The sequence below is a fragment of the Lygodium microphyllum genome, chromosome 24, assembly GCF_053477565.2.
Source record: "Lygodium microphyllum isolate KBCC chromosome 24, Lygodium_microphyllum_v1.1.10, whole genome shotgun sequence".
Lineage (NCBI taxonomy): Eukaryota > Viridiplantae > Streptophyta > Polypodiopsida > Schizaeales > Lygodiaceae > Lygodium > Lygodium microphyllum.
Window position 1 is genome coordinate 80,948,016 of NC_141158.1, and position 12,116 is coordinate 80,960,131.

Sequence of the window (12,116 nt, forward strand, 5' to 3'; positions counted from 1 at the left end):
CGTAGGAGATGACTAATGACTCTCAGCATCCCCTCTCAGATCCTGGACAAGGTAGCAGACGGAAGGATCTGGAATGTCGGTGAAGCAAAGCCGGGGGAAGTGCCTTTGTAAACAAATCTACAAGATTGTCTTCAGTCTTACAGTATTCCACATCAATGGTCGCATCCAAAAGCTTCTCCCCGATGAAGTGATACTGGATCTCTATGTGCTTCGTTCGGGCATGGAATACGGGATTCCTTGCCAAGGCAATGCAACTCTCATTGTCGCACCGCAAGATAGTAGGACGAGTCTAGGGGTAGCCAAGCTCCTCCAACAACAGCCAAAGCCACACAGTCTCACATGTGGTAGAAGACGCAGCCCAATACTCTACCTCAATCGAAGATAGAGCTACCATGGGCTGCTTCTTGCTACTCCAAGAGATAGCACCAGTACCTAAACGTAAAACAATAACCTGTAGTAGACCGCCTTTGATCCACATCGCCAGCCCAATCTGAATCACTTCAACCTACAAGAACAAGATCAGAAGCACCTGTACCTACTGGATAGGAAATCCCGAGGTCGGAAGTCCCCCTCAAAAACAAAAGTATCCTCTGAGCAGCCTGCCAATGCACCTGCTGAGGGGGACTCATGAATCCAGCCAAGAGACCTACAGCAAAACATAGATCAACCCGTGTGTTGAGGAGCCAAATCAATGATCCAATCAGCTAATGGTAGCGAGTAGCATCCGCCAAAGGAGAATCTGCTTGTGAAAGGGGCTTTCCAGTTCGGATCCATAGGAGTAGAAATGGACCAACAATCCTCCATCTCAAAAGTCACCAAGAGCTCCTATACATATCTCTGCTGAGAGATGAAAATCCCCCTCTGAGACTTATAAATCTCGTGGCCCAAAAAGAAATGGAGAAGTCCTAAATCCGTCATCTCGAACTTCTGACGTAGGGCTGTCTTCGTCTCTTCGACCTTCTGGGTATAATCACCTGTAACATAGTCATCAACATACAAAACAAATAACACACCACCACCCTCGGAAGTATGCACATAAAGCTGTGGATTGGCCCTAGAGCGCCGATATCCCAACTTGGCCTGGAGAAACGAATCAATCTTCTCGTTCCAAGCGCACGAAACCTGCTTCAGGCCATACAAGGCCTTCTTTAACCTGTAAACCTGCCCATCTGAGGAACCAAAGCCAGGAGGCTGCTCTACATAGATCTCCTCCTTCAAATCACCATTCAAGAAGGCCAACTTCACACCCAACTAAAAAACAAGCCATCTCCTATGACCAGCCAAGGCAAGAACAACACAAATAGTTGCCATGCCAGCAGTGGGGGCAAAAGTATCGTGGAAATCAACACATCGGCGTTGTGCGAAACCTTTAGCAACAAGGTGAGCCTTGTGCTTGTCCAAAGAGCCATCACTATGATACTTGGTCTTGAAAACCCATTTGATACTAATCACCTTCTTATGAGAGGGACAAGGCACAAGGAACCAAGTGCCATTCTGCTCAATAGTCTCCAACTCGGCTTCCATCACTTTCCGCCAGTGATCAGACAGTAAAGCCTCCTTCACTGATACAGGCTCTCTATCCTTCATAACACGGGACATCAAACAGTAGTTAGAGCAAACAAGCTCTGTCCAATGTGCCTAGTACCTCCGTGACCTCCGCGGTCCATCCTGCGGTTCCCACTCCTCAGGGACCTCCTCGATCCCTGAATCTCGAAGAGTGTGTCACGCCCAACAAGAAGGAGACCGAATCTCGCCTCGATGCTCTCCATCTGTTGAAGTGTCTAGACTCTGGAAGGTCCACCGGCAATGGAGGACCAATCGATGAATCCACTGGCTAGGAAGTAGGCTCCTCATCCGAAGAAGAATCCTCAAGAGACACAAGCTCGAGAGGAACAATCGCTAGGGTCCAGCTATCACCGGGATCTCCAAGTACACAGTGATCCTCAACCCCCTCTGGGGGTGGAACCTCCACGAACCAAACATCACGGCTCGTGTAGACATCCCGCTTAACGGGATCATACAATCAGTAGCCTTGAGATTACGAGCTATAGCCCACAAACACCTATCTTCTGGAAGCCACTTCAAATTTGTCACACTGGGTCTTTGGGATGTGAACATAAGCATCACACCCAAAAACCCTAAAATAAGAAACATCAGGCTTGGATCCAAAGTACGCCTCAAAAGGTGTCATACCAGCAACAACAGAAGTAGGAGAACGATTAAGGATGTGAACTGAAGTAGCCACAACCTCGGCCCATAGACACTGAGGTGTCTAATGATGGTCCATCATAGTACGGGCCATCTCAATCACATTGCGATTCTTTCACTCCAAAATGCTATTCTCCTAAGGGGTGTTTGTATTGGCAAACTCCTGGTGTATGCCATGATCTACACAAAACCAAGTAAACTCATTAGAAACAAATTCCCCTCCCTTATCCGATCGTAAGGTCTTCAGCTTCCGCCCTGATCGCTTCTCCTCAAAGAGTAACCAATCCTTGAAGTTGGAGAAAGCCTCCGACTTCAGCTTCAAGAAATATGCCCATGTCATCCTGCTGTAATCATCTACAATGAGCATGAAATACAAACTCCCTCAAAGGGATTCCATCCTCATCGGTCCACAAAGATTAGTGGAAACAAGCTCCAATGGTGCTGTGAAGACCACCTCGAAGTCTTACTGGAAACATCACAAGTTTGATTCCCATGGATGAAGGATACACAAGGCTGCTGACTCACCACAATATCTCGCAAACCTGGAACAAACTGGTCCTTATACACCTTCTGAAGGTATTCATAATTGAGGTGACCAAACTGAGCATGCCAAAGCTCGGACTCTGTTTGAGAGGTACGCAGAAGAGAAGTCGAGGCAGAAGAAGACCGCAACTTCTAGACTTCATTCTCTTCATAGCCTGAAGACAAAACCACTCTCGATCCTCGATCAAGAATCCGAAAAGAATCCACATCAAACTCAACCAAAAGGCCGAGGGCACAAATCTTGTGCACCGAGAGAAGATGATACCCAAGAGGCGCCACTGTCAACGATCTACTCTCGAGTAAATGGGGCAATCAATGCAGCATCAAAAAAGGATAGTCGAATCCTCAACCACCTCCAAATGGAGGAAAGCAGCTCATGAGGGAGCAGCCACCGCTCCAGAATCCTTTGAAGATTTCTCCTTCTCCTTCTTCTCCTTGTCGAGGCAATCCTTCTTCCAGTGATCTGTTTTACCACAAATGTGACGAGTAGACTCTTTGTCCTTCTTAGATTTGTCTTCCTTCTTCTTTTCGTCCTTCCCCTTGTTTTGAGAGGATTGACCAACCAAAGCTTCAAACTTTGAAGCATTGGTTCCTTTCAGTTGCTCCTCTTGGTCCAAGACCATAGGAACCAACTCTTCCCACCGAAGAGTCTCAAACCGCTTTGAAGCAATCAAGGCGGAATAAAAACCACTGAAGTGAGGCGGTAACTGTGAGAGAAGAGTTATCGCCATGTCTTCAAAAGTAATCACCTTCCTTGCGTTTTGAACTTACATCTGAAGCTACCTTAGCTTGTTGATATCTCCCGCATGGATGATGACTTGTTGATACTCGTAGTCCTCATTTGCACTTCCAAAGACACACGCTTCATGATGGTCATCCAATTATACATCTAATCCAACTCCAGCCATATCTCCCTAGCCACCGTCAAATGCTCTGTGTGAGAGATAACAGCTATAGTACATGAGAGATAAAAACGAGCAAATGCGTGCATTGAGTGCACCTTCTCACTGGAAGAGAGTCTGGACTCGTCTCGCGAAGGACGGTTGATAGCCTCCGTAACAAGCTCCGCCAAATCATAGGACTCCAATATGGCAAGCATCATGTCCTGCCAAATGCGGTAGTTCTCACCATCGAGCTTTTGATCTAAAGGAAGAGCCGGTAGGACGACACCTTCCGATCCATCGCCTGAAACTCTGTCGCGGCCTCAAAAGACATCTCCACCTACAATGCCTGCACAAAACACAAAAAGCAGTCCCCTCTGATTGTGAAAATACAGCCTACTAGAGCTAAGATTCACTTGTCCCATTCCTTCTTCACCCGATGGAGGCGATGACAAGGTGAAATCTGCACTTGAAGGCCAAAAACACAGTCTTCTTCCTTCTCTAACAACAAAAAAACAGCAACAACTTCAACAAATCTTCTCTCTCGCACGCCCACGCTCGCCTCAGCCTTGTTCTGATGCGCAGCCCACCTGCTCGCACTTGAACGCTAAAAACGCAACCTTGTGTCTCACTGAAAACTCCTCTTCAGATAGGTTTACCTAGGTCAATCCTTCAATGTTCTAATACCATGTCAAAGTGAAGCAATACAAAAGCGAATGACCATGACAAAGAGTGAACAGAGAGAGAAGAGAGAGAAAGAAACAGTGAAACGCAAAAAATCTGCAGTGAAGAATGTTGTATAAGGATGCAGAATTATACATGGGTGCAAAGAAAATATCTGCGTATGTCTCCACCTCGAGGACCTCGATCTCCGTCAGCCCGGAGTGCAATCTCCGTCACCAGCAGGCTAAAATCTATTAAATACAAGTGTCCAAGATTGCTGGAAACTCAGCCTTATAAAGGCTAAAAAGAATGCCTCAACAATACGACTGCTGCCACGTGGCACTGCTGACGTGGCACAGGAGATGACTAATGACTCTCAACAGCTGCATGAGCTTTCTCATCATGTAGCATCACTCTTTCCATCTCATTATGCAAAGCACCCCTAAGTGAATCTTGAGACGCCTCCACTAGCAGTTCTTTTACTACCTTACCACCACACCTCCATACTTATTCACCCTATTTCTTTATCACCAACATCCAAGGGTTGGAATATATTGTCAATTTTGTGATGTATTAGATCTAACCATCCCTTTTCATTCTCCCCTTGGGGCATAATACTTATTAGGCAACAAACCAAAAAAAAAAAGTTCAAAATGGTTTTACCCGCCTTTGCAAGCTTTGGTAGGCCAGTGCAGCCAACAAGCACCCTTTGTCCGATACCTTGGCCTCTCTCAGATGACCCTTTGGGCTCCCGATGTAAGATGACCAATCACCTTTTTAGTCTTGGTAGGCCACTAGGCAACCAATGTGCACACTTTATTCGATACCCTAGCTGCTTTGGGGTGGGATGTGTCGAGGTGTTATGGGGTTGAGCTATGCTCATAGTCTCTTTCTGGTTTCAATTTTGGGCTTGAGAAGGGGCGTTGAGCTTAAAAATGCATTATAAACTAATTAGCTCTTTGAAACAGCCCCAAACATATAAATTATTCAAATTTTCATTAAACAATGCACGATCCTAGAGAGTGTCTGTGTCCCATAAGCCAAACCCTAATTTGGGAGAATCCACTCATCCATACATAGACAAGCTATCCACCACTCAGCCTTATCCCTTGTTTTGCAGGTTTTCAATCATTAGCTCTCCTTCCATTGATTGTCTAACCCATAGCGACTGCTACCATGTCATCACCAACCCCTAGTGCCATGTCCATTGTTGCCACCTTGCTGTTCAGCCTCTTCCTGAGCATCATACAACTTGCATTTCCTGCAATGCAGGATCAGTCTACATCAAATTCACCTTTTTCACCTATCGCCCAATCTCCTGCTATTGCATGTAACCAATTGCACACTCTTCCAAGCGGTTACATTGCTATATTTACCAATTCCAGCCCCCAAAACTTGACTTTTGGTTTCCAGCTTACTGCCCTTCCACTTTCACCATCATCTTAGCTCCAACTCATGGGTTACAACACTCAAGATCCATCTCCATTGGACATCACACTCTGACCACTCCCACAACCCACTCCCATGAGAGCCATCAATTATCGGACAATTCTGTCCTTGAGTATCTTGTACACTCTTTCCTTCATTAAAACATTCATTCATTCACTTCAAAGCTTTCTTTCTTCTCTCTTTATATTTTCGCATTTTTTTGTTTTGTGTTTTTGCATTTTGCGTCAGTGTTTAAGTTCTCCATGTTTCAGTCATGGTCATATACTCAATGTTTTCTTTTGCAAACCTTGCTATATCTCCACATAGAACTTAGAGGTGAAGAATAACTTAGAGATAATGAAGATCGAAGATACAATGCTCAATGCAATAAATACACTATGCAAAATGAATACAAAAACCTCGAACTCCTGTGACTTTGAAAAAAACAGGCCAAAGATGAGATGGAGAGTATGTGGTACTCTGGGCAGATCCCAAATTGCAGTAGGAAGCCTCCAAACAGTGCTGCTATAAACAATAGTGTAGGCTGCAATATCCCAAAAATGCAAGGGTGGGACTAAAGATGACTGATTTGACAAAGCCAGCAGCATTGATGACATGGCAGCTGTATGGACAATCTGACTACAAAATGCAGCTTGAATAGGGGTTGCCTTGCAGTAGACTGGCTTGTGAAGGTGGCACTGCAGCAAATGCAGCAATGGAGAAGGCTGAATGCAAGCACCTAGTTGGTAGACAACAGCACAAACTGAAGTATCCACCTATAGAGGGGTGTAGATAGCAGTAGACAAGGCACCAACAATCTACAAGACAAGGTTCAGGCATAGTGGTGGGCAGCCTTCTATTTAAAGATGTCAATCCTCCCAAACTTTGGGTTGGGCTTATGGGACACAAACACACTCTTGGAAAGTTTGATAAGTTAATGTAAAGTTTGGTAATTGCATGTTTTGTAGCTGTTTTAAAGAGCTTATTAAAGGTTTTAGGTTTGTAATGAATTTTTTAGCTCAACATACCTCAACCATGCACCACATCTACAAACATTGTACTAGGCCCCCAAGAGCCAAAGGTAGCCCCTCAGAAGACAATGATCCCTAAAATATACCTCAACCAATTCCATTGCAGGTCCTAGATACTTAGTAGGCAGGAGTAGTGCCTACCCCACAAGAGTGTGTAGGAGCTAGATGATCCCATTGGATTAGGATTTCATAGAGGGAGTTCTTACTTCTTGATTGGCATTCTTTATCGATGGACTTCATCGATAGTAGCACTCCTCCTCCCTTGGCCTTCCACCACATCCACAATCTAAAAGGCATTTTAACAATCGTGTATTGTGTATGATTGTCTCCTACCTATGAGCCTCAATCTAAGTCTGAGGACATTTGGAGCTATGACAATGTAGTTGTGCATCATTTTATTTGTCCTACACATCTTAGGTGGAGGTCCACACCTACATTTCAGTCTAGGAAGCCTATTTCTCCCATTTTTGGGCAGATATCCATTGGCTTGGACAGGACATTTTCAAGCAGCTAGGCAGCATTCGGTGCATTTCCTTCAGCATTTATTACTATCTCTCTCTTTCAGAAGAGATTTAGCTAGAATCAGCATGTGACTTGAGGCATGGAGCAAGATCGTTCATATGTTGATCTTACGCTCCTGCTATTTTTGCACTGCTCCGGACGGCCAGCAGGGCAGTGTATAACCAGCCTAAGTGCCTAAATTTGAGAATTAAACCAGAAACAAGATACTAGTTGATTTGGGAACTTGCTTCAATGAGCAACATAGAAAGCTTAGCTAGCAAGCTTCCCTTTGGGTACCTCCTTCGATTACAAGGGTCTAGCTAATGACAGCACATTCCACTCGTTCTGGCGATGCTTGTTGACTGAGATGTCCAACATCATGAGCTTCTGCTCGGAAAGAAGTATCACACAGCTAGCTAGGTGCGGTTGTGGAAGGGGCTGCAGGCCTGGAGTGAGGCAGAGGACTGCCAGCAGGTAGCCTCTGCCCCCAACGACACCTAGCTATGTATGATGCCTCTCCTCACCTAGGTGTGTGTTGTCCCTCCTTGCAGAAACTCATGATGAGAGGGTGGGGGGACGCCCAACTGCAAGTAGCTGGGTATGAGGAGGGAAGCTCGTGATAATGTCCTAATTCACAATGTGAGAATAACGGAGGGAATTTGTCTGAAACTTCTTGTGAAGGCTTGGACTTCGATTTCTGGCTTCCAACTAAACGTGGATTTCTGAATTCTATCACGTGTAGGCAGCACGGATCAATAACGTGGAAGTAGAGCACTGACCTTGAGCGGCAGCCATCGCTCCAGTAAAGATCAGTAAGCAGCTACTGTTTTGCCGCCTGCCGCGTTCCCCTCATTCGGGGTCCAATAAAGAGGTACATGCTTATAATAAGCCTACGTGGGCGGAACTGGAGAGGATGGCCAGGCATAGAAAACACCCTTTATTGTATTTTTACCGGCTAGATTTCCAAAAAACCATCGAAATTCATGTTTCTCTAGATGGAAATTAGAGCCAGACCACTCATAGGTCAATTGACCTGGGCATGGTCAATCTATTTTCTTTCTTATTTTGGCTGGAAGTTCAGTTATTTTCCGAACCTCCATTTTTCCCCCAAGCCTATTGTTCTTCTCAAACCTCCATTTGAATTCGAATTGCATGCATGGTTGAGGGGTTGAGGTGGCTTTAATGTCCCACGTCCTCTCTCTCTCTCATGATTAGAGATTCTATTCTTCATCAATCTTTTGACCATTTTTTATCGAGGGGAGCTTGGACCAGGTTTTCGCAAGTCGCAGGTGCTCTCTCTCTCTCTCTCTCTCTCTCTCTCTCTCTCTCTCTCTCTTTTGTAAAAGGTAATTGTATTAATTACGAAAAAAAGGTACAAGTTTACATGATTACAAGATACACGAGGGCTCTAAGCCAACGTGTGTAAAATCCCAGTACTAAGCCACAAAAAAGTTACACAAGTCATGGCAAAGACCCAGAGGAAATTGCCATATGCCAGGGAAGCTAGTCCTCCCGAGAAAGCAAGTCCAAGTGTCGAATGAGATCATCTATCTGCCAATGCAAGAGACCTTTAAGCTGGGCAATCTCTCTCTCTCTCTCTCTCTCTCTCTCTCTCTCTCTCTCTCTCTCTCTCCCCCCGCCGCGTGTTGCCTCCCCCACCACCCTAGGTGGCGGGCCGTCATGCCCCTGGTTGTCATGTCGGCAGGCTCTCTCTCTCTCTCTCTCTCTCTCTCTCTCTCTCTCTCTCTCTCTCTCTCTCTCTCTCTCTCTCTCTCTCTCTCTCTCTCTCTCTCTCTCTCTCTCTCTCTCTCTCTCTCGTGCATTGCCTCCCCCACCCCTTGGTCGTCATGTCTGCCTCCCCCCCCCCCGGGCCTCATGGCCCCCGACACAGCCTCGTGGCCTTCCCCCCCCAACACAGTCCAACGCCCGCCTTGTCTCGTGACCCCCCCGACACGGTTCGACACTTGCCCCCCCCTCGCGACTCCAGCCTGCCTCGCCCCGCCTTCCACACTGTTGTGCCGCGATTGGCCTCGCCCTGCTGCCTAATGGTCCCCAATGTCCCGAGTTGAGTCCATGCCCCTCCCCCCCCCTCCCACAGCCTCGTGCCTCCCATATAGTTATTCTTATAGTTATTATAGTGATTATAATAATATTATTTATAGTTATTATAGTTATATTATTATATAGTTATTATTATTATTATTATTATTAATTAGTTTTAATTTTAGTTATAGTTATTATTAAAATAGATATAAATATAGTTATTAGTATAGATATATTCATTAATGTATATAGCTAATTAATATACTAATACTAATAAAATAATAACTATTAACTATTAATTATATTTATATTATATTATACAATTATTATTTTAATTAGTTTAGTTGTTATTCAGTTTCAGTTTATTATTACTTTATTACTTTAATTACTTTAGTTGTTATTGTTATTTAGTTTATTGTTATTAGTTTAGTTGCGATTTAGTTTATTTATTTATTATGGTATTATTTTATTTAGATATTATTAGTTGTATGTATTATTTTTTATTAGTTATATATTATCTTATATTTATTATTATTATTATTATTAAATTAGATGAGTTGTTATTGTTATTAGTTTTTAGTTTAGTTATTATTCAGTTTATTGTTGTTTTGTTATTTTAATTGGTTTAGTTGTTATTCAATTTATTATTATTTTATTAGTATAGATATATATAGAAGATAACATAAAGATAATTATTAGTTCTTAGTTATTGGTTATTTTATTCTTATTATTATATTATATTAGTATTAGTATAGTTAGTGTATATATATATATATATATATATATATATATATATATATATAAAGATAATATGATGTTATTTTAATTAGTTATTATTATTATCATGTTTTTGTTATTTAGATTAGATTAGTTATTATTATATGAATAATTATTTTTGTTATTTTAATTAGTTTTTATTTTTTGCTATTGTTATTAGTTGGTTGTTTTATTAGTTTATACTATTATTCCATTAGTTATTTCTTATTATTTTATTGATTTAATTTCTTAAGTTTATTGTTATTTTATTAATTTAATTTCTTTAGTTGTTATTCAATTTATTATTATTTTATTAGTGTGTGTGTGTGTGTGTGTGTGTATATATATATATATATATATATATAAAGATAATATGATGTTATTTTATTAATTTAATTTCTTTAGTTGTTATTCAGTTTATTATTATTTTATTAGTATATATATATATATATATAAGATAATATAAAGATAACTATTAGTTATTGGTTATTTTATTTTATTCTTATTGTTATATTAGTATAGATATATATAAAGATAATATGATGTTATTTTAATTAGTTATTATTATTATTGTTATTACTGTTTGTATTATTATCATATATTATATTATATTTAGATTAGATTTGGACTAGATTTAAATTAAATAGAATATAGATATAGATATTAGTTTATTGTTATTATTAATTTAGTTATGGTTATTATTTGTTATTATAAAACTATAACTAATAATTAGTTATAGTTATATATATATATATATATATATATAATTGTATTGTACATATTATTATATTTTATTATTAGTATTATTTTGTTGTTTAGATTAATAATAATTTTATATATTAGTATGGTTAGTATAGTATAATATTAGTATTAGTATTATTATATTATATTTAAAAGATTAGATTTGGAAGAAGAAGATTTGGTTTGTTTTAGATTAGATAGAATATAGATATAGATATTAGTTTATTATTTTAGTTATGGTTATTATTTGTTATTATAAAACTATAACTAATAATTAGTTATAGTTATATATATATTTAGTTGTATTGTACATATAATTATATTTTATTTTTAGTATTATTTTATTATTCAAATTAATAATAATTTTACATATTAGTATAATTAGTATATTTATAACTATTATTATTATTATTATTATTTGTTATTATAATAATAATTATGTGTAGTTTTATATATATTTAGTTAGTTTATTATGAATATAGATATAGATATTAGTTTATTGTTACTGTTATTAGTTGTATGTATTATTAGTTTGTTTTATTTTATCAATAATTAAATATGATAGATATATTAGTAATTAATATGATATTATATTATATTATAATTATAATTAACATGATAAATATATATATGATATTGATTAATATTATGATATAATAATTAGTTATATTATTAGTTGTATGTTTATATGTATTATTAATTTATTATTATTGTTATTTTATTATTATTATTATTAGGTTGTTATTCATATTCAAATTATTAATGTTACAGTTAGTTATTCAAATTAAGAAATCATTAGTTATGGTTATTATTTATTATTATAAAATTATAACTAATAATTAGTTATAGTTAGATATATATTTAGTTGTATTGTATGCATTATTATATTATATTTTTAGTATTATCCAAATTAATTAATTTATATTTATAGTTTATATCTTTCTTTCTTATTTTGACTGGAGGTTCGGTTATCTCCCAAAACCTCTAGTTTTTCCCCAAGCCTATTGTTCTTTCCAAACCTCCATCTGAATTCGAATTGCATGCATGGTTGAGGGGTTGAGGTGGCATTAATGCCCCATGTCCTCTCTCTCTCATGATTAGAGATTCTATTCTTCATCAATCTTTTGACTTTTGATCTCATTTTTTATCGAGCGGAGCTTGGGGCATGCAGGTGGAAGCTTGGAGTAGGTTTTCGCTCGGAGAAGGAGCACTCGTGGAAGCTTGGGGCACGCAATTTTTCGCTTCGGGAGGAGCACGTTGACTAAGGTGCAGCTCTCTCTCTCTCTCTCTCTCTCTCTCTCTCTCTCTCTCTCTCTCTCTC

General features: G+C 39.6%; 1 protein-coding gene across 1 annotated transcript in view; it reads right to left on the reverse strand.

Annotated features, from left to right (window-relative positions):
• The window catches only part of LOC148015290 (uncharacterized), a 92,486-nt gene extending 84,303 nt beyond the window's left edge, over positions 1-8,183 (reverse strand). The window contains exon 1 of the mRNA XM_087665480.1: positions 8,035-8,183. Coding sequence (XP_087521606.1) covers positions 8,035-8,050 — 16 coding nt within the window. The 5' untranslated portion in view covers positions 8,051-8,183. The remainder of the gene's footprint in view (positions 1-8,034) is intronic.
• Positions 8,184-12,116: the final 3,933 nt, after the last annotated feature.